The sequence below is a fragment of the Cyrtonyx montezumae genome, unplaced genomic scaffold (genome assembly GCF_038088225.1).
Source record: "Cyrtonyx montezumae isolate F1298 unplaced genomic scaffold, pur_monq_1.0 scaffold_5, whole genome shotgun sequence".
Lineage (NCBI taxonomy): Eukaryota > Metazoa > Chordata > Aves > Galliformes > Odontophoridae > Cyrtonyx > Cyrtonyx montezumae.
The window spans coordinates 2,322,996-2,350,145 of record NW_027072056.1 but is presented as its reverse complement, the minus strand read 5'-3'; the positions used below and the strand labels follow the sequence as shown (position 1 = coordinate 2,350,145).

General features: G+C 48.0%; 4 protein-coding genes across 7 annotated transcripts in view; 2 read left to right on the top strand and 2 right to left on the bottom strand.

Annotated features, from left to right (window-relative positions):
* Positions 1-73: 73 nt before the first annotated feature.
* Positions 74-21,460, bottom strand: LIMS2 (LIM zinc finger domain containing 2). 4 transcript variants are annotated; one of them, XM_065748206.1, is made up of 10 exons: positions 21,424-21,460; positions 15,159-15,318; positions 14,349-14,415; positions 13,815-13,935; positions 3,736-3,885; positions 3,288-3,438; positions 2,819-2,911; positions 1,975-2,023; positions 1,718-1,793; positions 74-891 (listed from the first exon to the last, which is right to left on the bottom strand). In XM_065748206.1, the coding sequence occupies exons 1-10, from the start codon at positions 21,432-21,434 to the stop codon at positions 744-746; spliced, it is 1,026 nt and encodes a 341-aa protein (XP_065604278.1). In that variant the 5' UTR covers positions 21,435-21,460; the 3' UTR covers positions 74-743. The 4 variants fall into 4 exon arrangements, with proteins under 4 accessions (XP_065604278.1, XP_065604281.1, XP_065604279.1 ...); XM_065748209.1 differs by lacking the exon at positions 21,424-21,460 and adding an exon at positions 19,264-19,316; XM_065748207.1 differs by lacking the exon at positions 21,424-21,460 and adding an exon at positions 19,269-19,281.
* GPR17 (G protein-coupled receptor 17) overlaps positions 10,878-27,150 on the top strand; it is a 179,317-nt gene continuing 163,044 nt past the window's right edge. Inside the window, exon 1 of the mRNA XM_065748205.1 lies at positions 10,878-12,131. Within this exon, the coding sequence (XP_065604277.1) occupies positions 10,904-11,938 (1,035 nt within the window). The 5' untranslated portion in view covers positions 10,878-10,903 and the 3' untranslated portion in view covers positions 11,939-12,131. The remainder of the gene's footprint in view (positions 12,132-27,150) is intronic.
* Positions 22,063-22,635, top strand: SFT2D3 (SFT2 domain containing 3). Its single transcript, XM_065748523.1, has one exon. The coding sequence runs from the start codon at positions 22,063-22,065 to the stop codon at positions 22,633-22,635; it is 573 nt and encodes a 190-aa protein (XP_065604595.1).
* WDR33 (WD repeat domain 33) overlaps positions 24,840-27,150 on the bottom strand; it is a 59,138-nt gene continuing 56,827 nt past the window's right edge. The window contains exons 22-23 of the mRNA XM_065748216.1: positions 26,286-26,471; positions 24,840-25,522 (exon numbers count right to left, since the gene is read on the bottom strand). Coding sequence (XP_065604288.1) covers positions 25,290-25,522; positions 26,286-26,471 — 419 coding nt within the window. The 3' untranslated portion in view covers positions 24,840-25,289. The remainder of the gene's footprint in view (positions 25,523-26,285; positions 26,472-27,150) is intronic.

Sequence of the window (27,150 nt, the reverse complement as noted above, 5' to 3'; positions counted from 1 at the left end):
TAAATTAATACCGTATCATCGACTGGATTTCATCATTCAAAACAACCAGAAGTGTCAGCTTCATCACCTTTGTGCTGACCACTAGAATCTCTTGTATCCATGATGGATAAAGAGAACAGATTGAGAAATTATAGCATCAGTTTCTAACAAAGTTTATCCTTTCCTATATCCACCTCCTCCTTAAAGGGAGCCCAACTATCCAGAAGAGGCTGACACAGCCTTGGCAACTGCAATCTCCTTACTGCTGAGCAGAGAAACAGCAAAGTAATATTCTCCAGCTGTCCTAACATTGGTCCTGAGTCAGACAAGCAGGCAACAAAGATGCTGTAACTATTGGCTTCTGGGCTTACCCAGTAAACCTGAACCAAAAAAGATGAAGCCACACATTGCTTCCTTCCCTACGCTCAACTAGTGTTTCTAAATTCATTGGACTATAGAGGAATGGAGAGAGAAGTACAGTTCAACTGAGGAAGGAAAGAAAGATTGTGTACAGTTTAACAAAGACAAAATAAGTTGTTAGCAAATTAATAACCAGCCTGTAAACTGCTCTTTCTGCAAGTGTTAATAAGCAGTTCAATGAGAAAAAGACAGTCAAGATGCAGGCTGTGTCACCAAAAGCAGGGCAAGCAAGGTACCACTTCTCTTTGGTTTCACTTGTTCTTGGTAATTCTCTTTGTAATCAACAGCTGCTGTGAGCAGCACCTTATGACTGCAGAGTGCAGTCAACAGATGGACAGACCTGTTCAAGCAGAATTTAAATCCAGGGCTTTGGGGTGTGCTTTCTTGGATGCCAGCTCTGACAACTTCTTCAGGCGTTTCTTCAGCTCCAGTGGGAATTTCTCATAGCACTTCTTGCAGACAGGCTTCATGTCAAACTCCACAAACTTATTCCTTTAACACAGCAACAGTGGACTATTAAAGCAGTATTTGCAAACTACATGCCTGACTAAATCAAATCTGTGTGCAACTACAGAAATTGCTTGCTTTGCTTGCTTTCTACTGCACGTGTAAAACTCCTCACTTCCTTGTCTCATCATGAAAGTATAAAGATCAGGGTTTAATCAGGGAACTGTGGTCTTTAGTACTGCTAGTTTAGTATGAAGCAAGACTTTGCTCTACATTTGTATATAAGAGCCTAGGATAATAATAATGCTGTTATCTTTGAATGGAAATGTCATCACAAATGTCTGTGTGACAAATTAGAGTGCCTTCACATAGGGCCAACCCTGCAAAGCAGGGTAAGGGTTTGAACCATCTGAACCTGAGAAAAGACAACGCAGGAGTGCTTTGTTTTCTGTTCCCCTTCTACATATTTGGGTAGCTATTCTGAAAGAAGATGTTATGTTAGTCCATATAATTTCAAACACTGCCAGCAAGGGGTGCATCCAGACTAAGGAGCAATGGGAGCTGCAGGAATTTCAGCACAGGCAGTTACTCAGAGTTTAAAACCTTTCTTCCATACAGCTGTCTGCTTACTCAACCTTCTTACAGAAGAAATTCTTCCTTTGTGAGCAGGAGGAAAATAAGTTGGAGAAAACACTGGGTCCCAGCAATCTTTTAGTTGTGAACTCAGCACACCCATGGAGAGATGACACTTCTAGTCAGTGGATCAGAGCAATATTGCCCCTCAGAGGAGCTAGCTCACAGCACCCTGAGCTGACACTCTGCCTTAGGGGCAAATGTTTAATATGGCCCAAAAGCATAAATGCTGACTTACTTCAGTGTAAGCTTGATGTTGCAGGTGGAGCAGGAGAAGCAGTTCACACACCAGGCCTTATTAAGAGCCGACACCACTGCAAAAGCACAAAATAAAAGGAAACTGCCAGATTATTTGAATTTGGACTTGCATCCAAATTCAAATGAGGCCAGATGTGAAAAAGAAACACTGGTGCCTTGCAACTGTGAGACTGCAACAGCTGCACTAACAAACAGAGCAGGGACAGTGACCCAAAATCAGAAGGGAACAAATCTTACCATCTCCCTCTATCACGTGGCTGCAGTTGTAGCAGACATCTCCAAAGAGCTGCACAGTGAGAGAAGTAAGAACAGGAACTCATGTTACTGACTACTCAAGCTCCCCAGATCACACAGCTGGTATGAACGTTCAATCCTAACAGTTAATGAACTCCCAGTTATTGCAGTTGCCCCCAAGGGCACCGATTTAAATCTTCTGAATAACTTCTCATACGTTGCCAATATTCCGTGCTCATTTGGATCTCATACCACCAAATACCACAGGACCTTTTTGTTGTTGCCATACTCTCTAGCACTGTTATGTGAACTTAAAATCTTGCACACGCGGCCATTTGAGTACGACAGGACCAGTAAAGTCTATTTGTCCTTAGACAAACATCTCCTGATGCTAAACTGAAAGCATCAAAACAAAGCCTAGAGCTATCTTCAAAACAGCAACACTGCTTATGAGAGAGATTAATTCACCTGACAGAAGAAAACACTAAATTCACTATCATCATAAAGAAAAAACACATCTGTTTTGACTTATGAAACATGCTTTTCTGTGTGGTTTAAACAGCATAACATTTATTTCAGGCCCTCAGAATTAACCAAAAAGCCCACACACATAACAGAAATTGCTGCCCACAGTCAGTGTTTTTAATCTCAGTGGGATAATGAAAAACTGATCTCCCTGAGACATTTCTACTGTGTTTGCAGCATTACTTTTCACATCTACCAAGAAAACCTATTTTTCCAGTTAAATCTCATTACTTTCTTAATATTGTGTTGCCTCTAAAAACTGAGGCTACGAAGGCATCTGGCAGTGGGAGCAAGCACCTGCAGTGCAGATGGCAGAACATACCTGGTTGTAGTGAGTTTCACAGTAAGCCAGTCCTTTTTTCTCATAGTGTCGGTGCCCCAGGAATGGCTTCTCACATTTAGCACAAACAAAATGCTGCAAAAGAAAGACAACACCCGGTGGGAAGCAATGTGACTTTCCCATTGCCAGGGAAAAACTTGCTGGGGTGCTATGCTGGCTGCAAATTGTGGCTCAGTACAAGAGAGTTAATGCTTTAATAAAACTTAGATGGGAAAATCTTGGAGACTGAGAAGATGAAATACTCAGTACGTTACAATAATTAATTGAGAATTACATTAATGATAAATAGAGCACTTGCTGGAAGGGTAACCATGCTGTGCCTGTGCAATCCTGATGAACCTGCTGTACTCATTCACTCACACAAAATGAAGTCAACCTGAAACACAACCAATTGGTGTTGTGTCTTCCAAAACGGCTCCTGAAGGACGTCTCAGATCTGGGAAGGCCTCACCTCAACATGCCATTGCTTTCCCAGGGCATTGACCACTCGTCCCTCGATGGGCCTGCGGCAGGCTCCACAGATGGGGATTCCCATCTTGTCATGGCAGGGCAGGCAGTACAGCTCTCCCTTCAGCTCCCGGGCCTCAGCAGTCAATTCCTTCCTGAAAACGCAAACACGTCCACGAAGTAAGAACACCCAGTGAAGCTCCTTAACGCCTAAGATGAAATCTTGGAGGACTGAACTTGAAAGTCAACACGTTTTGGCAATAATCGTGCTATAAACACCGTCCTTAAACTAAGTTGGTGAAATACAGCTGTTATATATTATTTTTTCTATAACTGCTTTCTCACGTTGGCAACACGTCTCAGGTGCACACAGGTCAGACAGGTATCAGCACGGCGACAGGCTGAACTACTCAACCTCCTTTGTCATCAGGGTTTAGAATACAAGAACATACCCACAGTGGGTGCAATTGAAGTGATCCGGATGGTAGGAATCATTCCGAAACATCAGAGGCTGCTCATCAATGATCAGATGGCACTTCTGACAGATGTACTTGCCCAACCCCTTCGCTTTTTCACGGTTGTGGCACGGCCTGCACAGGTGCCTGGTTGAACAGAGGAAAGAAAGAAAAACATGATGAAATCCCTTCTCCTGAAGAAATGTATACTGCACGATGCAAGACGTACTTGATGTAACCAGAGAAGTATCTTTTGAGGTCAGACTAAACATTAAGTTTAGTATCCTGACTTTAACACCAGCTGCACAGAAAAGAGTACATAGAGCAGCCACCACTTCCTTGGAATCCTTCTCCAAAATGCCCTGGTTTGTGTTTATATTGCAGGCAAAATAGTAATAGGACAAGGGGAACTGTCTTAAAAAGGAGAGATTTAGGCTATAGGTTAGGAGGAAAGTAGTTACTCAGAGGGCAGTGAGGCCCTGGCTCTGCTGGCCAGAGAAGCTGTGGCTGCCCCATCCTGGCTGCGTTCAAGCCAGGTGGGATGGGCAACCTGATGTAGGGGGAGGTGTCCCTCGTCCTGGCAGGGACTGGGACTGGATGGGCTTTAAGGTCCCCTCCAGCACAAGCCACTCTGATTCTACAGTGTACCGTATTATAGAGAAGTTCTGTGTCTGCCATCACTCATCACTCTTTCAGGTAACTTTTCCAGTTCTTCTCTATCCGATCCTTTCTGAGAGTGAGCATGGAGGGGTAGCAACACCCCGTTTGTCCCATGAAACAGCAAAACTGCTCCTGACAAGTTCTCTGTGATACCATGCAGAGTATTATTGGGAATACCAACAGTCATACACAGGAAAAGAAGCTGCGCCACCCAGCACCTGTGCCCCCTGAGCCAGCCACAGCCCTTCACCAGATGCTCAGTCACCAGTTCAGGCTGTGACATAACAGCTCCCCTGCACACCTTCTCTCTACTAACAACTATGGCAGAGGCATTATAGGACTCAGAGTTGGGAGAGAGCAGAGAGAATTAAAAACGATGAAACCAAAGCACATCGCTTGTATGGGATTCCTTAATCTCCAATAGCTAGGATAAACAATAACCTACTGAACCCTAGCTCCTCTGTCTCCTAACTCCTCTTAGTCCTAAGTTGAGGAAAACAAAGAACTATGTGATTTTATGTGATAAATACAACTGCGTTTCCATCACTTGTTCAAGAACAAATTACAAGTACAGCCCTCAGCAGGCAGACAAGCCAAATTTCGGTAGCAAAGCTTGGGCAAGAGCACAAAAGGGACTTCTATGCAGGCTGCAGGAATCTGCCAATATCTGGAGTATCTAGAGGCTCTGAGGAGAAACTCTCCGGTTTCATTCCCTCTCATGTAGTCCTTTAACAGCAAGGAAGGAATTTATAGGAAAGCAAAACCGACAGAGGAGAGACTTCTGCAGGTTTCTTCATCACAAAACAGAGAATCCCACTTGATTCCTTTCACTGTATCACTACAGAGATCTCCAGGTCATTCTCAACAGACACGAGACCAAAGGAGAAGTTCAAATGGAAAGGGCAGATCTGTGGCTGCAGCAGTGGATCCACTGCAGGGACCCTTCCAAAATTCTGCTACCGTGAATCACTTACCCTTAGAGATCTGTAAAATGAGGAGAATGAGGATTCAACACAGATGTTGTTGTGAGACCTCAAACATTTCTGACCCTGAGCTGGCAGGCGCCTGTCTAAGTGCTAAGTATCGTTATTATTCTCTCCAAATGTGAGTCCTCCCGTCATCAAGAGTTTCTCTCCAGGGCTGGAACTACTGTCTGCCCAGACGGAATCCAGAAAAAGCAGACAGGACCCCATTATAAGGAAACATGCAGCTGTGCTCATCTCGGCATAAAGGCATCGATTTTATTCGGCACTGTCAAATGAAGAGTAATTATATGGGGCAGGACACGGGGACCCTGCAGCGAGTGTCCTGAAAGAGACCCCTCTCATCCAGCTGAATAAGATGCCTTCAGCCATTTGCACTGATAAACCATTATCAACCCCTCCCCATTCACAGGCCCTCTCTGCCATCCCATAGACCCTCCTCTATTGCAAGCAAAGGGAAGTGTTGGACAGGCTGAGCCGTAACCATAGCAGCCGCCCCTCTCCCTCTCCGCACTCCCACCATTATGGAATTATCCCATTCTGAAATGTCCTGTTGTGTCTATTAATACCAGGCTTCCCCCAAACAATGCTTCACTCCACCCTCCTAAAATAATCAGGGGACTCCAAGAGGGCTGTGTGAAAGGCTGGGAGTTCAGCAGCGCCCTCAGTGAGCGCCACGAACACTGGAATATTCATACAGTGCATTCATATCTGCAGCAGCAGCAGCGAGCCCCATGCCAAGGGCTCAGCTGGGATGAAGAATGCTCTTCAGTGCAGGGCTGTCCTCTCCCCTGCTGCGTTGTGCTCCTGAGCTGATAACCCACTATCAGAGCCAGAAGGACGCTATATAGAGGGGCACCCTTCCACCCTCAGCAGCTCTGCAACCGTGTTCTGGTTTTGGACCGGCCCCTTGGTTTCGCCGTTGCTGCTTCGTTTTGGTTTGCTGCCATCAGAAGGAATTCAGTGATCTTCCCTCAAAGGAACCAATCCTCCACCCATAGGACTGCGCTGTGAACAGGTAAGAGACAAACCTCCTTAGCAGAGTAGCAAGGGAGCTTTCCTAGTGCCACCGACTGGGACGGCAAACATAATGGTAATGTCTGAAAACTAAGAAGCAGCAGCATATTTTGAAGATCAAAGCACAAAACCTTTCACACTTCAGATCTTAATGTCCATCCTTTTTGCCAGGAAAGCTGGCAGCTGTGTTCCCAGTGCAGCGACACTGCTCCGACGCTCTTAGGAAACCAGTGTCACAGCTGAGGGGTGGGAGGCTCAGCAGGAGCAGTCTTCAGGAGAATAACATCACTTAGAAGTGGGCTTCTCCTAATGAAGAATACTTGCAGAGAAAGCAGGAGACAGGATGCTGCAACCATAAACACAAACCCCCAGAACTAGCACATCCCCAAACCAAAATGCTTCTAGCTGAGCAAGAACAGCCATTTCTGAAATCCATCCCAAACCTCACAAGGCACTTCGAATTTATCTGCAGTAAGCATCCTAACAAAACCTTCAAAATGCCAGCTAACGCATTCACCATCAGCTATTCTCTCTATTTATTAATTTCTGCATTACTAACAGCTGTAACATCTGCTGAGAGGGTAACCCTGTTGTTTCTGCACCAGCAGCCCCAGGGATCAGTATCTGTTTCTGAGCAGAAAAGAAATAGGGGCACAAAATCTGGGCAGCGTGTGTGCATTTCTAATGAGTGGTGACATACATCAAGGAATACTGACACAGCACTGGGAGTGCAATCCAAGTGGAAATGATTGGGTGGTGAGACAGGCTCCCAGGGAAGTTCTCTGTTGGTGGAGTCAAAGCTCCTTGTGCTATACTGTATACATTAGCTCAAACTACATGTTCCAGGTCATTTGGGGAAGTGTCAAGTTTGCTCTCAGCATAACTACAGGTGAGTACAAAAGTTTTATAGGACTTAGAGTGCCTTTTTTTGCAAGCTAACAGACCAGAAAGAAAGAAAAAGCCTAAACATTGCATCAGTTATTTACATAGATATGATAGAGACATGCAAAACAAAAGTGCAGCTCTACATAACAGCAAAGGGCTTTCCTTAATCTACAGCTACAAAAACTGTTATTTTTGTAAAGTTAGAGCTTTCTGTCAAAAACATCTCTGCTCCAGACACAGCCTCAGCAGGGAACCTTAGGAAACCCCAGTGCTGTGTGATGACTTTCAAGTCCACAAACAGAACGGTCGAAGAAATACAAAACTTGATTAAAGTGCCCTTCTAACTTAAAACATAAACAAAATTAGAAAGGGACCCACTTCTCCAAGGGATGGATCACCTCTCCTAGGGGACACGCTGAGAGCTGGGGCAGTGCAGCATGGAGAAGAGAAGGCTCTGGGGAGACCTGAGAGCAGCCTGTCAGTATCTAAAGGGGAGCTGCAGGAAAGAAGGGGACGGACTCGTTAGCAGGGTCTGTGGTGATAGAACAAGGGGAAATGGCTGCAAGCTCAGAGGGAAGATTTGGGCTGGATATAAGGCAATGAAAGGCACTTTCCTTCCCTTTCATCCAACAGGTAAATAAGGTAAAAGCAGCTCTCACGTGAAGGCAATTGTCTGAACAAGTCAGAATCTATTCAGATTTTATCATCCACTGTTAAGAGTCCTCTCTCTTGTCACTGACATTGAGCTTACACAAGGACTCACATTCTCCCTTCTCCTCCACCCCACAGTACTTTGCAGTGAAAATATGTCCAGATAGATATCAATGGCAGTCAGTGCTGACATCACAGAGGACAAAACTGCTGACTGAAGTGCCTTGACTAGTCCACATCTGGCACTGGAGTTCAGCCCAGCTGTATGCCCAAGTCTTTGTCTCCATAGGAAATCAGCTCAATGTATCAGCTGCTAACTCTCTAGCACCTGGCTTGTAAGCAGGGCTTTGTTTCCTGAACTTAGATCACTGTCATCAAGGGAAGAGATGCCCCTGTCTGCTACTCTCCTTTCAGCCTTCTCAGCTGGTCCAGTCCTGTACCTACTGCTTTTTCAATGCTGTAACCATGTAAAGAGGAGCACTTAACTCTCAGACAAACTATCTCATCACTGACAGGTGCGTGAACGTAAAAAAGATCATTAAAATAAAAACTAAACAAAGATGATGGCACTGCTGTAAATTATCAGCCCGTAGAAAGGTGTGGTCTCATTTCTTCATTGCTATGCAATAGAAAAATGCACATTTAAACTAATTCCATCCAGGGAAGATGAGTATTTGAGAATTCATCATTAGTATCACATGGAAACTCCAAACCCTTGGGTTCAAAAAGACTTGCAGGTTTTACTTTATAAGGGACTAACAAAGACTAAAACCCAAACCTGTGTGCTCCCCCTCAACCCCAGGAAATTCACACAGGGAACAGCAACAGCCCATTTTCTTTTTGTTCACAAAAGCAGCAGGAACTGCATGGTATAAGACACCACGTGTATTTTTACAGAATGAAATGTCCCTTGGTCTAGATGCACTTCTAGTAATGCTGCCTACTGAAGTGTTGCTGCCCCTAGGCCTACAGGCCAGCACGGAGCTGGCAGCAGACAGCCATTACCCACTTGCTCAAACTGTTCTGAGCCATAGACACACTGCATGTGGGGAGTGCACGGAGCAAGAAGGCCCCTCTGTGGCCACATGAAGACACTCCTGTTTCTAAATGGAGTTTGTTCTCCTTACTGTTGACTCTGCTCTCTCCAACTGCGTGGTAAGTAGAAATGGTGCAGCGTGTTCATTCCTTACTGCAGTTTTCTGTCCTCCTGAAAGTGACAGCAGCTAACAGAAGGTGGGAATTTCATTTACAAATTTCCAATACGTTGCTCTGCACTTAAGCAGACATCACAGTTTCTCAAATCAAGTGAATATACCCAAATTTTAAGTTCTGTTGGGAAGTTGGACATACTGCTTCATGCCTTGGACCAACTGCCTAATGACATAAGATTTCAGCATGGAGCGTAGCAACGTCAGCCTCTACCTTCAGATTTCAATCTCGGCAGAGAAAAATGCAGCAGACTGATCTTAAAACATTTTAATGGGTAAAGAATGTGTCAGAGAAACAACAGATGCCTCGTGGTTTCCCCAGGCAAAGCAAACAGACTCTCAAACCAAACAGAAATCCTTCTTGTCTTCTGCTAGCATTATTTCAATGTTTTTCTCCAAATGCTTTTCAAACACAGTTGCATTTGATGCTGCCTCAGTGACCTTTAAGTTACACAGAAACAGGAAGCTAAAGGTTCCAGCTTCCTTGGCTGCTTATTCTTTAAACACGTTGAATGTTGTGCAGTAATCATCAATTAGTACAACATGTAAGCATAACAGAGGTACTGCTGTAGATACTGCAACACCTCTGAAGAATCCAAAAGCAGAAACAGCACTGGAAGCTCAGACAGTCTGCATTTCCCTACCACCTACACTGCCAGATGAGGAGTGTATAAAAAGCCCCCACAAAATCTATGGCCACTTTTGGTTGACGCTGTTCAGGACTCTGCAGACAGAGACTGCCAAACCTAAGTAGTCTTATTATGCTGCAAGTTGGAAAAGCTCCTGGATAAGCTACAGGGAGAAAGAATTACCTCTCCCTGTAGAAAGAAGCAGGAAAGGACAGGGCTTTGACAACACACGACAGCATGGGTGTTACTGACAATACTTTTGTAGTCAACGTATTACTTTTCTGCTGTTCAATTGAGATGCTGCTACCCACCTGAAAGGTTTCCCCTTACATCGGTATGGTATGCATTTGCCATAAACACAGGACTTCAGAGTAAAATCATTCTCAAAAGGAATCTTCCTTTTTTAAAAAAATAACATCCCTGACCTGCTTTCTACTGCTCCTACAAACGAGAACGCTGCAGGTACCTTACAGCAAGTGCACGTTCAGAAAAGCTGATTCATCAGCAGCTCTTCAGTCCTAAACCCAGCCCTCAAATTAAACACAACAAATACCCTCTAGCCAGACATACAGAACCTGCTTCCTCTTTCCCACGTGCCTGACACACGAGCATTCAACTGTCACTCAGCTAAGCCTAGCATAGGTTGGAGACAAGCTCATAACCAGCTAGTGCCTCTTTAGTAATGGCTCTTTTGGCAGGAATTAATGGGCTGGACATCATAGAATCACTCAGGTTGGAAAAGACCCTAAAAGATCATCGAGTCCAACCACGACCCAACCATACTGCCCTCACTCTAACAACCCTCTGCTAAATCACGTCCCTGAGCACCACAGCCAAATGTTTTTTAAACACATCCAGGGATGGTGACTCCATCACCTCCCTGCGGGGCCCACTCCAGTGCCTAAGAACTCTTTCTGTAAAGGGCTGTCCTGCCTGAACAGGAGGTATTCAGAGTTTTAACATACATTTAAAGTCAGACTGACCTGTCCCATTAAATATCGGTATCAGCGTGCAAGAGATCTCACTGATTTCCATGCATGCTTTTCTCCAAAATAACAGGCTTTTTTTTTAGTAATATACTGTCTCAATTCTTCCAGGTTTTTTCTTTTATACTTCGAAACTGTGGTGAGAAATGAAAGGCCCAGCAGACCCCTCAAGCCTACTCTTCAACTGCTCAAATCAGTCAATCTTCGCTTTGGAAACTTCAGAGCAATGTGGCAAAGAGACACATCTTGAGAACGTACTTTTTGCCACTTTCTACTTCCTGGACTTCATCCTGGCTTTTATTGGCAACTCCCTGGCTCTCTGGCTCTTCATTCGGGACCAGAAGTCCGGCACGCCTGCCAACATTTTCCTGATGCACCTTGCTGTGGCCGACCTCTCGTTCGTGCTGGTACTCCCCACCCGGCTGGTGTACCACTTTTCAGGTAATCACTGGCCGTTTGGTGAGATCCCATGCAGACTCACTGGCTTCCTCTTCTACCTCAACATGTATGCCAGTATCTACTTCCTTATGTGCATCAGCGTTGACCGGTTCCTGGCCATTGTGCACCCCGTGAAGTCCATCAAGCTCCGCAGGCCCCTTTATGCCCACATGGCATGTGCCTTTCTATGGCTTATAGTTGGGGTTGCAATGGCACCCCTGCTGCTCAGCGTGCAGACTGTGGAGATGAACAACACAACCATCTGTCTGCAGCTCTACAGAGAAAAGGCGTCACGTCACGCTCTCGTGTCCTTAGCGGTTGCGTTCACCTTCCCGTTCGTGACCACGGTGACTTGCTACTTACTGATCATCAGAAGCCTGAAGAGCGGCAACAGAGTTGAGAAACACCTGAAGGAAAAAGCTATCAAAATGATCATCATGGTCCTGATGATCTTCCTGATTTGTTTCGTACCTTATCACGTCAATCGCTACATTTACATTCTCCATTACAATGGGACCAAGACGTCCTGCGAGACGCAGCGCGTTCTGGCGCTCAGTAACCGCATCACTTCCTGCCTCACGAGTCTGAACGGGGCCTTCGACCCCGTCATGTATTTTTTTGTGGCTGAGAAGTTCCGTGAAGCTCTGTGCAGCCTGTTCTGTGGTAAAAGGATGGCGATGATACCACAGACATGTGAGGGGAAGACAAACGAAAGCTCGCTAAGTGCGAAATCTGAACTGTGAACGTGATCCGTGCCACTGCTTCAACGTGAATCAGTGGAGAGTGCAGATGTGCAGCAAGACAACGAAACCAGAGCCAGGCAGAGGGAAGTTCTGTCGTTTCCCTGGAACTGAAATTAACAAGAACCCCTCTGGCAGCTGAGATTACATGCTCTCGTCTTACTGAAACTGCAAACACAAGTACAGCCATACTGATGTGAAAACTGAGGGCTGAGCACTTAGGGACAACTAAGGGAACGCAGAGGCTGTGAAATGGACAGCTTCTTTTTGCAAAATAACTTAATTCCCAAAGCATTCAGTAAAGGCTTTTCCTCTGCACAATGCATAAGCCTACTTTAAAATGGCACATTGCACCAACATCTACTGAAGTAGACAGAACATTTTGTTCAAGTTGCGTGCTCAGTGTTCATACACTGTAGGCAGAAAACTGGCACTAACCCATAGCAAAAAAAAAAAAAAAAAGCAAAACGCTGCAACACACCCAACCAGGAATGCAACTCAGAGAGTACTGACCATTTTTTAACTGCTTCCAAGTGCTCAGAGCAGGAGATGAGCTTGAAGCTTCACACTACTGCTACAGCATTTACTACACTGCCTATTTTACGTAATTCCCCACCAAACATCAGGCAACCTGACAATATTCCAACTAAAGAACAGAAAAAGTTTGCTTAGGAATACAGCATTCATCTTTACTACAGACTGAATCAAAAAACTATGAACCTCTCCCTTAAAAAATGGTAAAGGTGAACAAAAGCAAGCAGAAGAAATCATAGAATCATTTAGGATGGAAAAGTCTTTCAAGACAGAGTTCGACCACCCACCCGACCTACCAAATGCCATCACTCCAACCAAGTGCACATCCACACATCTCTTAAACACCTTCGGGGTATTTATTCTACCGATGTTCCCTTTGCCCAGAAGAAATTCTTATCTTTAAAGTGTTTTACAACTGTTTCATTCTTGCATTCTTCCTAGCCAGAGTATTTGTTTGTTGCGGATAAAGCAGGGATTACTTTAACTATCCTCACTGACACAGTGGAGTGTGTCTGGAAATGAGAGCAGACCAGGCAAGATCAGGTACAATGAGAAAATGGAAAATGAAAGCAACAGTTTCTGACAGCAATTACTGGCAGAAAGCTTCTAGGCAAAAGAGATAAACACTCTAGGAAATCACACAACAGGTGGAATATATTTCGAATGTACAGATACATATGCACACATTTACCATTTTAAATTTGGTCCACTTATTACAAAATCAAGCATTCTTTTTTCTTGCTTGAATTGTTCTAATCCTAGCTGCCTTCCTAAAAAGACCCAGGAACTCTCCTAGGTGCTATGACAACAGCACAGATTTTAACAAGCTAAGATGTCGCAAGAAAATTTATTATGCCCACCTCTAAAAACCAAGACACAGAAGTTGCATGCAGGACTGAACAGAAAAGGGAGTGGAGGGGTCTTCCTGCTGGACAGGTTGCAAACATATAACCTTTCCTTCCTCACCATTTAGTTAGTCACAATGTAAACCACAGAAAACTACCAAGCTTTGCTCAAGATATGAATTATGCAACACTACAAGCTAACTGTCAGATGGGTTTATTTTCTTACAATGCGCTTTTGTAGAAGTTTCAAGTTTTTACTTTCCTACTTTTTAATTAAATGCATTAATCTACCTTAGGACTTGATTTGATGTTTCTTTATATAAAACAAATTGCTTTTGAAGACTGGGGAACGTTTTGATATAATACTCACGGTATTCTCTTGGCCTTCTGTTGTGTTCCAAACCTTTACAAGCTTCACCTCCCAGAACATGACCAATGGACCACTTTCAACATCTCACTATTGTATCAACAACACTTCCAGAGCTCCTGCTCTGTCTTACCTGCCAGCATTCTTCACAAAACCCAGGTCAGCAAGTGCCACATCACAGAGCTCACAACGGAAACATTCTGGGTGCCAGTTATTGTTCATTGCCTTGATAACACGTCCTATGATGAACTCACCTACAAAGGGAAGCAACGCCTTGAGATGCATGCAGAAAACAGTTTTACCAAACACCTACAGCCCCTAATAATTCTGCCCCTTTAACTCCAAAAGACCTATTAAACTTCAGTAAAAAAACCAACCTCTTCCCACCACCGAGATGCCCCAAATCACTGCTGATTGCATGCTTTGTTTCTCTCTGTATTTCCTGCTCCTTAAGATGACCCCAACAATCCAGCCCAGGGCTGGAGAGCACTCAGTGGTGGCACTAACAGCCCTGTAGCTGTTATTCTGTGGTGTTTCAATGGGTGTATGTGTTGCAGGGCTGACTTTGCTAAAAGAAGGGCTCCTTGCCCCTAATTGTGTGGTTCGTTGTGGTGAGTAGGATATACAGCTGGATGAGGCTGCACAAAATTCTGTTTGTACATCTTACCACACTCCCCACAGCAAGGAGCAAACAGCATCTGAAAGTCATGCTCGCAGTACTTCCGACCTTCAAACTGAAAGAAAAGTGAGAATGAGCCATCATGAATAACTGAGCAGCGTTCAGCTCTTACAGTTCTGCATTCTCCCTGTGAAAAGACAAGCTTTTCAGTTCTAGTCCCCCTTTCTCACCTGTTTTTAAGCTCCCAGAGATTATCTCAAAGCAACATCCAGATATAGTTTCAGCCTCATAGTGCATTTGCTTTGCAAATAATTAAATCAATAGCAAAGCTCCTACAAGACAATGAAAATCTCGAGGTGCTTCCTCCCCTATAGTTTGCTTTATATTTATATACTCATGTATTTAGAATTACTCCTTCCACAGAAGAAGTATGTTTCACAGAATGCAGTACGTTTAAAATAACATATTATTCAAAAGCAATGCTTGCACACAACCTGTGAAACACTTAACGTTGTTTTACATGGGTTTGCCAACTTCAGTTGTTCAGCTGTGAAAGTTTGGTACAAAATATCTAAAACAAAAAGGCAAACTATCACTGAAGTCTAATGAAATACTGAGATATATTTGTGCTTTCTTTTTTGAAATGCCATTTACCCAAAGAACAAATACACAGTTTTGTTATGAACAGGAGCAGCAGTAGGTAAGAGGAAATAAAAAAGGGAAAAATAACCCAAGTTGCAAGTCCTTCTTGAACACGAAAGAAAGATGGAAATTGATATTTCTATCGTAATTTTCACCTGATTCCTTGCCTCTTAATAGAGACATTTCTTTTCTCTCATGCACAGTGTGCAACCTCACCTCATAAAAAAGTCCATCTGGGAACTGACGAAAGCACTGAGCACAGACAAAGCAGTTTTCATGATAGAGCTCCCCATTGCTGTTCACGATCCTCTCTGTGGGGTCAAACCGAGCCTGGCAGCGTTCACACACTGCATTTGCGAGAGCATCAGACATATTACTGGAATAAAGACAGGAGTGAGAACATAAGCAGTGTCATAAGGGATCATGAATACACTCACACCATCCAAGCTTCTCCAGCATCTATGAACACAAAGTTTCCACTGCTTTAAACTCCCTTCTACAGACACACAAACCACCAATGACTGAGGCAATTCAGCACTGACATCAGTTAATGTTCCTGCAACTCAAGTGGGAAGCCAGCAGGATGAACTCATGCAGCAGACTTCTCTATCACCAGTTTTCCACCCTATTATGTCGTTCTGCTAAAGCTCATACCGAATCCCTGCAGTTTAAAGTAAAGCAGGAGTTCTGAGAGCAGCAAACCCAATGAATCCTCACTTCTCAGAGCTTCTGGTCTCAGGATGTGTGCCCCCAGGATTTCCCAATGTATAAGCATCAATCTTCCACCACAGGGGAATTAATGGGGCTTTTTCCCATCTACTTGTGCATGTGTGCACAAGATGACATACAAAGCCTGTGCCTTCCTGTACAAAGTGAAAGGAGCCTCCTGGCCTGGTTTGGCTTCGTTTCCTCAGAAAACGAGGCTAAAATAAACCCACAAAGTCACACTCACAAATCACTCAAAGGACTGTTTCCCCTTTCTCTCCTAAAAAGGGAATTAACCTAACTGCTTCCACAACATTTTCACATTTGTCATCATGGCGATCTAAGTTCTCTGTCTGGTAACAGAATGCAGTTTTAAAACCCTGTATCTTGTGTCCATGATGATGAGTCTCAGCTTCTTGTTGTGATGCATTCATTCTACTGAGCATAGAATGACAGAATGGTTTGGGTTGGAAGGGACCTTTAAGATCAGCTGGTTCCATCCCTGCTGTCTGCAGGGACACCTCCCTCTAGCCCAGGCTGCTCACAGCCCCATCCAGCCTGGCCTTGGGTGCTTCCAGGGACGGGGCACCCACAACCTCTCTGGGCAACCTGCTCCAGTGCATCACCACCCTCAGAGGAGTTTCTTCCTAATATCTAGCCTAAATCGGCCCTCTTCCAGTTTAAAGCCATTTCCCCTCATTCTGTCGCTACCTGCCCTTATAAGAAGTCCCACCCCATCATTCCTGTGGGCCCATTTGGGTCCTGGAAGGCTGCTACAACATCCCCCTGGAGCCTTCTCTTCTCCAGGCTGAAGAGCTCCTGCTCTCTCAGCCTGTCCTTGCAGAGGAGGTGCTCCAGCCCTCTGATCACCTTTGTGTCCCTCCTCTGGACCCACTCCAACATGTCCATGTTGGAGACAGCACGCCCCACACAGCCACCTGACAGCACACCTCCTGCAGCAGGACAGCCTCCAGTGTGAACATTTCTGGCATCCTATGTGCTCACCAGCACTTCTGCAGTGAAGATACAAAATCTTCCTCTGTTTTAACAATCAGTGACACAAAGACAGGAAAGGCCACGGGAACACAACCAGCTCAACATCCTGGTGCAAACCCAGCATGGGGACGCTCACGCTGCACATCTTCCAGCTCTCACCACGGAGTGCCTCATTATCAACTAACTCTTTCTACAAATGCCCAGCTTACACAAATCACTCATTAGTGTTATAATTACGAGTGGGTTTCTGATGCTTTGACTTCTCAGAAGTATCAGTAACAAAGCATAAGTGAAACTCTCAGTTATAGTTTGTCTGCCAAATGCCATATTCTTACATTCTCACACAGGTTCTGGAAATTGGACATGTATTTCTTCAGGAGAAAAGAGCTGAGCTTAACTACCAAGCCGTTACAATGCTACAGCCTCTATCACATTACCTGTTTCTTTAGTCCACATGGATGCAGCACTGTGAGAATGATCACAGGGAGAATGATCACAGAACCCTTACAGTTGGAGGGGACCTCCAAAGGCCATCTAGTCCAACTCCCCTGCAATGCACGGGGACAGCACGGCTCCACCAGCCCCGTCCAGCCCAGCAGATCTCCACTGCAGTGCTGGATGAGGAGTTACCTCAACATGGAGCTGACCAAAAACCTTACAGGTACCACAGCAAGGAAACTCAAAGATAGCATTTCAAGGTACAAGAGCACGGGGAGTCATCCAAACCTCAGAAGACAGAGAAAACCTACTAAGGAATCCTAGAAAGGAGCTCTGCACTCATGCAGACTCTCGCGTACGCTGAGGATATCACAGTGCAATGACATTTATGTAGTTACTCAGAGCACGCACAGACACACATGCTTCAGACAGTCAAAAGTCAAACCTGAAGAAAGCCATCACCACTTGGCTGCACCAGAGACCTTAGGAGACAAGGCAGAAATCGGAGCAGTGCAGGAGAGGGGCTCCTTCCCATCCCCGTGGCAATGGTTGAGCACTGTGGCGTTCAGCCCTTAATGTCAACCACGACAACACAGAACTACTTACTGGGACAATGACATGATTCTCTATGATTCATTTCCCAGAGAATGAATAATACAACAAGAAAGAGGAAGCGTATCAGGTCATGAACTTCAGCTGAGAAATAGCCCTGCATTACTCGTACCACTTTTCCAAGGGCAGAATTGACATTTATCTCCCTGCTGAGACATTATTTCAGCTGGCTCAATGAGAGCTCAGTAGCATTTGGGCATTTCTTCTTGACTGACTTCCCGAATTCTCAATAAAACCTACACCAGTTTTCCAGCAACTGGCTACCAAGGGACAAGCAACATCAAGGCAAACACAGAAAAGCAACTTACGGTCACAGTGTGGGGATAAATCTATAAAGCTTGCTGCCTCTCCTTGGCCTACCAGCCTCAATGCTGTGCTATTTGCAGCTCAGCCCAGGGAGCACCCACAAAGAAGCACCAGTACATCCAACGGTGACACCACCCTTTTATTATCAGCCACGCACCACTCTGCCCACAACGTGCACCTGATAAATGCACTAACGCACACTCAGTCTGTGCTCCTCTTCTTCACTTCCACTATCTCCAAGGAGCCTGTGGTGATGGGTGTTTTACCAGTGCTGGTAAACTGTTTCCAACGGTGCTCACCAGTTACCACCAGCAAGCAGCAGCGCTGCTTTGGATCACCATCATTTACACAACAAAGGGTACAAAGGGGTAGAAACCCTTTCCACAGAGCTGCTAGCTGCCCAAACGCACAGCAGTAGCTTTAAGTATCACCATCATCACAGAACTGTAGGGATTGGAAGGGACCTCTAGAGATCATCGAGTCCAACCCCCCTGCCAAAGCAGCTTTACAGCCCAGGCTGCACAGGTAGGTTTCCAGGAGGGCCTTCATCAAGGCTTGAAAAATACACCTTGGTAACTAAACAGAAAAGGAAGAAAAAAACCTGATTGCAAATTGAAGAAACAAACAATATCGTGCCTTTGCCTTCTTTTAGCAGGCTCTTACAGCTGTAACGAAACACAGAAACAGCTGAAAGCAAATCACACATAGCAAAGGTGAAGAGACTGGGAGCATCTATCTCCCTACTGCCTCCCTAACCCATCATCAACTCAGTTCTCCTGCTGAACGTGTTTCTTTGCTCCTTCAATGCCCATTTTTCTGCCACCAGTTCCTTCTGTACTCCTGCACAGCCCCATCTCTCCTCCATGGCACTCACGTTCCTTCCTCCATCCTCACATCTCCTTCATATACTCACATTCACAGCTCCTGGCTGCCACCAGCACATCCCTGCTGCATGCTCACTGCTGACACCACGACGCAGACCTCAGACCCCACACCGCCGCTCTCCCCGATGCAATCACTTAACTGAGCTGATTTCTGTTAATTGCTCTCCTGCTCGAAGTTAATCGATGAAAATTGTGAAAGCGATTAATTTGAAACACAGGAAAAGTAACCCTCGAGCCAAGCCCTGTAACTGCCCAGGCAGACTCGAGCAGCTCTGCCCGCCAGGTGAGCGACCCCATGCAGCACAGCCACCCCAGGAGCTTCAGTTTCTGACAGACCACGCTCACCTGCAACCACTAAAATCAAGAAGCCTGATACTCACAGTACCAACAGCTTACTGAGCCTCAGCGCCTTGAACGACTGCATTTCACTACTCCTCTGTGGCACCGAAGCGCTCCAGCACTGAGCAAAGCAGCTCTGACTCTGAGCGATCCGGCCTCCACACGGGAAAGGTCCTCCACTGCTGCTTTCCTGCTATTGTTAAAAACCGAAAGCCTCCCCATCAGGAAAGTCCTCTCCTTCGTAATCTGCTTGGAAATAGAACCAGACTTCATCCTGTCCGCTGCGAACAGACAGTTCCTGCCCCAGCACAAAGAACAGCCCCCACCCATCACACCTCGGGAGCCCCCCGGCCCCACAGACGTACCCTCGTGCCCCGGGGGCCGTGCCTGCCCGGCCCTGCCGCCTCCAGTACAGCCCCGAGGCTGCCGGGCCCTGCAGGAGCAGGCTGGCCATGGCACCCCATGGCAGAGCAGGGAGCTCTGACACGGACATCCACTGATGTCACCTTCCTGGGGGGAGCTCCCTTTGTGTTCAGGATGCAGGCGGTTCTGCTCCCAGCCTTGCCTGCCATTCTGCTGCAGCCCGAAGGACCCGGAGAACTTCTCTCCTGCATCCCACTGCTAATTCATCACCTACCAAAGGCAGCGTGGCTGGCAGCAATCAGTGCTCTGCCACACTGCAGCCATGGAGCTGTGTAAACCAAGAATTAAAGTACTGAGAATAGAGAAGGCAGCATTTAAGAGAACAAAGGGACAGGAGTGGAGGGCAACGGATGCAGCTGAGTCAGTGCTGCCTGGTCAGCACCACCATGAAAACAGCGTTGTGTTTTAGTATTATTTTCTTATTATTCTCTCGTAAATAATTTAAAAAAATAAGGAGTATTTCAGCATCACAGCGAAACATATTCCGTGGGCAAGCTGTAGGAGAAAATAAGCAAGAGAAGAAGTGATGATTTCACAAGTGTTAAGCAACTGTGTTAACCAGCGGAGATCCTCTGTGTCCACCAAGCAAAAGCAGCAGGGCTGAGTGGGACCCAGACCAGGCACGAAGGGGGACATCACCATCCCACAGTCAGAAATCAGTACCCCAAAATCTACAGCTCAACCTGCACTTCGTCGTGCTTCAGGCCCCTGACCTCCACAGCCATCTGCTGCTCTCAGCTCTTTCAGTCTGCATTTGTACTTGCCTCATCCCTGCTTCACACAGCAGCTCTCCTGCCTCCAGCACCTCAGCTTTTACCCCCCTCTGGCTGCCTCACTGCTTTCCAATCTTCCACACAGAAAAACACGGCTCTGTTCTCCAAGGAACAACACATGGGGGCTGAAGGGCAAAAAAGTAAATCCCAACAGTAACCCTCGTGTCTGCCCACCCCTCTCACTCACTCCCAGCCCTCCATCTCTCCACCACAGACAACGTGCCCTTATTCCTGACCCCATGTGGGTTGGGACAATCAATACGTGTGTTGTACACGCAGCTGTTCTTGTGTTGGCTGCAGGAAGCACAGAGCTGCATCCAGGCCCCCATCGGTCCAAGCACAGTGATGACAAAGATCTCTCACACAAATGATTACGCCCTGAAACAAGCGCCAAGGGAACGCTTCTCCTTGGGCTTTGTATCATCCTGATTTCTAAAGGCACTGTAACGCAGGACAGGCATTTGGTATCTTTGTGCTCTCTAATCAACGCCGTAGAGGATTCTCTTAAATGAAATTATCTTCAATTCTGTCTTATCTCCCAGCTGACGGTGTCTTGCCACTGCTCACTCACTGCTCTTCCCTCCTTACTCCGTCACAGCCAACAAAGAGGTCACGGCGTGGGATTACATACATACAGAAGCACACATCCCACTTCCCGCTTCCCGAAATGGAAATCAGCAAATGGAATTGCCGCGGTGAGCCCCAGGAGACGCCCTCTGCAGCGAAAAAGGGCGCTTAAAAATGAAACCTGAGCGATTTCTCACCTGCCTTAATCCCTAACCACGCACCCGTAATCCCAGAGCACAGCACTCACTCAGTCCCCCTGGCGAGCGCGGAGCACCGCCTGGGGCTCTGAGCATCCCAAGCGCAGCACAGTGGGGCCGCGGGAGCCCACGGGGCCGGAGTGCCGACCCCGGCAGCGCGGGGCTGTGCGAAGCCTGCACAGCAGCCCGTCCTTGTCCCCAGAGACCCTGACCCCGGTCCTGACCTGATCCTGATCCTTACCTGCCCGTCATGGCGGCGCGGGACGGGCGGATCCGGGCCCGGCGGACGGCACGGACACAGGCACGGACACAGACACGGACACGGACACGGACACGGCCCCAGTGACTCAGGGCAGCCCCCCCCGGGCCCCGCGCATACTTTTCCTATAAAGGGAAAGAAGCAGAGAGGAACGGCGGCGGCGGGGCCGGCCCCTCCCCCCGCCCTGGGCACGCCCCGGGCCCCGCGGCGGTGTAAGGGCTGAGGGCGGAGCTGCTCCCCGCGTTCCTCAGCCCCCGCGCGGGCTGCTCCGAAAGTAACGCCTCCTGCGTTCCGGCCGCTGGTGAAGGGCCGGGGTTGAATTGGTCCGCGTGGGAACGCGGTGACGGTCACGGACGGAGCGCCGCCGGGAACCGAACGGTGGAGGAGCGCTCCACGCGGTCACTCGCGCCGGGGTCGGCAGCGACACGGAGCGCAGCAAACGCCGGCTCTCGCTCCCCGCTGGTGCAAACGCGCAGCTCTAACGGCGCCCACCGCCCCGATGTATAACCACGAGCGGCAGCGGCACGGCCCATCGGCGCACCGCGCATGCGCCGTGCCCGGGCCACGGCCGCCGCCCCGGAAGCAGCTCGCGGCGGCGCGGCCTCACCGTGCGGGCCCGGCATGGCGGACCTGGGCCGGCAGCTGCACGAGTACCTCGCGCAGTCCAAGGCCCCCGCCGCCCCCGCCGCCCCCGCCCCGCAGCAGGAGCCGAGCGCCGTGCCGGGGCCGGGCTGGCGCTGGCCGTGGGCGGCCGAGGCGGACCCGTGGCTGCCGGGGCTGTCGCTGTGGCAGCGCGTGGCGGGCGCCGCGCTGTGCGTGCTGCTGGCCGCGCTGTGCTTCGCGCTGGCCGCGCTGTACGCGCCGCTGCTGCTGCTCCGCGCCCGCAAGTTCGCGCTGCTGTGGTCGCTGGGCTCGCTGTGCGCGCTGCTCGCCGCCGCGCTGCTGCGGGGCCCGTCCCGCCTGCTGCGGGAGCCGAGCCGCGGCTCGCTGCTGTACGCGGCCGCGCTGTGCGGAACGCTGTACGCCGCGCTGGGGCTCCGCAGCACCGCGCTGACCGCGCTGGGCGCCGCCGCGCAGTTGGGGACCGCCGCTACGGCGCTGCTGGGAGCGGTGCCCGGAGGGATCGGCGGCGTCCGGCGCCTCGGAGGGCTCCTGGGGGCCGCGCTGCGCCGCGGGGCCGCGCTGCCCGTGTGATGTACGGAGCGGCGACGACTCCGGGCCGAGGAACGCGTCGCGTCCCGCGTGGGGTGCGGCCGGGAGCGGGAGCGCGGCCGCCGGCGGAGGACCGCCCCGGCGCCGGAGCGGAGACGTCGGCCGTGCGGGGCGGGGAAGTGCCGCCCGGTGCCGCCCGGGAGCCGGAGCGAGCCCCACGCCGCACGGAGACAGCCGCCCGTAGCTGGCAGCCAGTAAGTGAACCTTCCTCGCCTCTCCATCGCCGCTTAGGGACGCGACGGAAATTGTCCAGCGGGGGTGCTTACGTGTACGTAAGGCGGCTTTAATAATAAAACCGTGTACCGAATGTCAGCGCAGACCTCCAAACGCTGGTCGCTTTTTTTTTTGTTTTTTTCCCTTTTTGTTCTTTTTTTCCCCCCTTTAGCTGCCCGGGGTAACGTTACGTAGCTCCGTCCTTGGATAACTTGCGGTCCGTAGTCAGTGACAGGCGGCACTGCACAGTGCGGCGCTGCTGAAAACAGCTGTGGCTGCGGAGGGCAGAGCCGCGCCCGCGGTCGGCAGTGGGGCCGTGGATCCACCCGTGGGGACCCCCCCGGGCCCTCTGCTGTCCGTGGCCGTCGGGACTCTGTCCGCAGTGTGGCAGAGTACCCCTTTCCTCGTGTCTCTCGTGATCCGCAGCGGTGGAACGTTTCGAATCTTAGCTTGAAAAGCTCGTGAACGTTACTTCACACCACGTGCAGTGGTGGTCTAAGGGGAGAACCAAGCACCAGGGGAAAAAAAAGCGTTTTCCCTTTTGTGCAGGTGCAGGACAGCAGGTTCCCCACACTCCAGTATGTTTGCTAGAGGGCTGAAGCTTATTAAGGGCCAAGAGCTCATCCTCTAGGTCTGATATTCGAAACATTAAAAAGAAGTCACTTTCAGTCCTGTAAAATATTAAAATCCCAACTCGACTCTTTCCCTTTGTTAATAATGAAATCATTGGTGTTCCTTAATGTAAAAAGATCTGGACTCCCCCAGGTGTGCCCGGCGTGGCCGCAGCCCTTCTGCAGGCTGAGCAGAAGGGATTCCTTCGTGTTCCTCAAAGGAAACCCTGCACCCACGAGGTGCCCTTCCCAGCCACAGCCACTGTAAGTTGAGGATGCTGTAGGCTAATGAGCACCCTGAATTGCTGTAGTTTTTGAATGCAATTTCGTGCTAGACATTAAAAGCTTGAGAGCAGTTACTTGTGACCAAGAGAGCAGCAGTGAAGCACCTCTTTGAATAAGGTAGATCGGGATGGGTTATGCCAGCTGCGGCTGTATTAGAAGTCGGGTAAGGTAGCTGCTGTGCATCGCTACGCTGTCTGGTAGTTTTGCCAGCTACAGGACTGCACTGCCATACGACTGACTATTCTAACAGCTTTAAGCTAAAAGAGAAGGGAATCAGATTAGATGTTAGGAGGGCAGTAAAGCACTGCTGCCCAGAGTGGCTGCCCCATCCCTGGAGGTGTTCAGGACCATCAATGGGGACTTGGGCAGCCTGAGCTGGTGGGGCAGCCAGCCCATGGGTCTTAAAGCCCCGTTCCTACCCAAACCAGTAGGATGAGGGGAGATGGCCACAAACTGAAGCACAGGAGGTTCTGCACAAATGTGCATGGGAAGTTCTTCACAGTGCAGTGACGGAGCACTGGAGCTGCACACAGAGGTGGTGGATCTCCTTCTCTGGGGCTGCTCAAGACCCACCTGGACGCCTACCTGTGCAACCTGGGCTGGGAGCTGCTTTGGCAGGGGGTTGGACACCCACACCTTTACACAGAGTATCCTACAGCCACTGTAAAACATTTGCTCCCTTACGAATCTAACTGCTAAATGTCTTTCCCTTTCCTGCTTCGTTTCTGTCAGCGGATGCTGTTGTGAACAGGCGAAGCTCGGGACAGCAGTACTCATCCTGCAGTTAGTTTGCTGGCAGCCCCGGTGATATTCACACTATGTGTATGACAGCTTTTTCTGAACGGCGTTTCTCGTTTTTCTCTTTCAGGACTAGCAAGCAGCAGTGGCTTCCTGAGCTCTGCAATCTTAAAGTCAGCACTTCTGGTTATTTATAGACAGCTGTGACTACAGGAGAAGGAGCTCTCTATGCGAGATAGACCAAGACTGAGGAACTTAGTGCTGCGAACAGATGAGATTTCAGGAGGTGGTTTGTTGCTCCATCTGGTACACGAGTTTGTTAAGAAACAGCACTTTATAGGAACAGGTGAGTAAAGAACTACACACGCTTTTTTGGGTTAGTTTTTGCGCAAATTACATTCTGTATTCATACAAAAAACAACATAACTCCTCTGACAAACTGTACATATAGAAACAAGTTTCTGTTTGGAATTGAACTGAAATCTGTGGAGGTGCTCCATGTCTCAACACTAAAAAAAATTCCAGCTCTTCACAAAACAAAGTAGGTAAAAGAAGGTGAGGAAAATGGGGGCAGAGAAGACAAAACTGAAAGCTAGCTACAGTATCGCAGCTAGTAGCAGTTGACTGATCTAGGAGAAGACCCTTGTTAGGAACTAATGCACATTCAGTTATCCCAGTTAAGAATCCAGGTTTGTGTTCTTGCAGGGTTACTTTCTCTCTGAGTACAGAGTAGCAGTCCATTTAAATATTGTCCATCGGGGACTGGGTGTGACCCAGTCAGAGCCTCTTCTATCGGCCTCTTCCTCCACCCCTGGATGCTCCTCTTCGTGACTGACTGGAACTCATGTTATTTCCTCTTCCCCAATTACTTCCACTCCTTCCTCCCCTGGAAGAGTTACTGCCTCCTGAGGGGCCTCCGCTGAAAGCTTCATCCCTGTGGAACCCATCGTGATGGTCTCCATCTAAAGAATTAGACCGTGCCGATTTTGGCGCTCTCTGGGAAGCTCCTGAATTTCCACGTCCTAAAAATGAAGCACAACGTTACTGATGTTGAGGTCTTCTCACACACGCCACGTCTTTTCAGCTGGTTCTCTCATTCACAAAGTGAACGTTGTGGAGGCCTGTAATTTCATGCCTCCTCCCTCTGTGTTTTATTACACAGGTTCAGTATCTCTGTGACAGCCCAGACCGACAGTAATCAGGCATTCCTGTGGGGATTAAAGGAGATTAAGTCTAATGGAGCCAGCGAGGACTTACTTGAGTCAGGACCCTCAAAAGTGCCAGCCATACACAGTCTGATCCTTTGTGGCTATCTGCAGTTTTTTTGTGGATTTTTATTGCAGAGCACAACAAAGCCAAGAGCACTGCATAAAGTAACGGTGAATCCACATCTCCTGTGGTGCGTGCAATTCTTAGTCACCCCAGTCACAAAACAGTTAATTAAAACTGAAATGGGTATGGGCATGGTTAGAAGGGCAGTGAATGCATTCCAGAGACAACACACGAACGGGTGAGAGCTCGGGCACAGAGGAGAGCCAGCTCAGGATGGAAATGAGTCTGATGCAGGCAGAGGCAGCATTCAGAAATAACGGAGACCAACTAAATCGCACGCCTTCACTGAAAGTAGTGAATGATGGCCTTAAGAAGAGAAGAGCTTTTTATTTTTTTTTAATTAAGTTTTAGAGCTCTGTCTGTGGATGGCAAAAGTTTCAATGATTTTTAAAGGGAAGCTGGGTAAGACTTCTAGTGAAAGATGCACCCCTGTTACACGAGGGACTTATTTACCTTTCCCCCTCTCCTCTGGAGGTCCACCTGGAGCATCCATTTCTCTGGGGTCAGAGGTCCCTGGTCCGTCGTGCCAGGGACGTTTACGTGGTGGCAACGAGGCCATGTCCATGCCCTGGAGCGAAGAAGAACGTTCTCGGTTAGCTGGAGAATGTCCATCATGGGCAGGGTGGTCTGGACGAGGACCTGACAGTGAGGAAAGAAAGTAGGATCGTTAAATAACGTCATTATGTCTCATTTTCAGAAAGCAATCATATGCAAATACACTCTCCATGCAATTTGGCATAGGTTTTAAACTACAATTATATAAAGCTTCCCCCACCACCAAGATATGTGAACAAGCCACAAGAAAGCTGAAGGTAAGGCATCTAAAAGATGCTGAGAAAGAAGGAGATGACAGATCTCTCAAGCTTTCTTTTCAGCATAGGATTTTCAAGGATTTCAGAGACGACCACACGCCCATCTTTTGTTATTCGTGTGTCACCTACGCTCGCTTGCATTCTACAATTCAGTTTTGAACCTACATGTAATTACACACAGAGATGACTATTGGCATTGATAGGTATCACAGACATCTGTAAGTTACGCATCAGTCATTAGCAGGGGACAGCACCGTGCTGCTCTGGACTGCATATAAGATCTCACCTTAAAATCAAGATGTTAGGGGCACAATCAGTTGTTACTCTATGACATTTAGAGCCAGCTACACTCCAGGCAGTTAGTTTATTTCTAAATGTGAACGCGCATAGAACTACGCTTTGCTTCCCCGGTGATAAAAGACTGACAACGAGCACATGGAGCACAGGGAAAAGCAGTGATGTTACTTGTTCTAAAGCAGTTAACATTTTAGAAGTTTATGATCTGG

Excerpts from the sequence above, each read along its gene's own strand:
- LIMS2 (XM_065748209.1), bottom strand. The coding sequence starts at position 19,307 with ATGCAGTCGTTCAAGGCGCTGAGGCTCAGTAAGCTGTTGGTACT. Across the intron at positions 3,439-3,735 it reads TTCAATTGCACCCACTGTGG|GAAGGAATTGACTGCTGAGG; the intron begins GTATGTTCTTGT and ends TTGCGTTTTCAG. Across the intron at positions 2,024-2,818 it reads GTGAAACTCACTACAACCAG|CTCTTTGGAGATGTCTGCTA; the intron begins GTATGTTCTGCC and ends CTCACTGTGCAG.
- SFT2D3 (XM_065748523.1), top strand. The coding sequence starts at position 22,063 with ATGGCGGACCTGGGCCGGCAGCTGCACGAGTACCTCGCGCAGTCCAAG.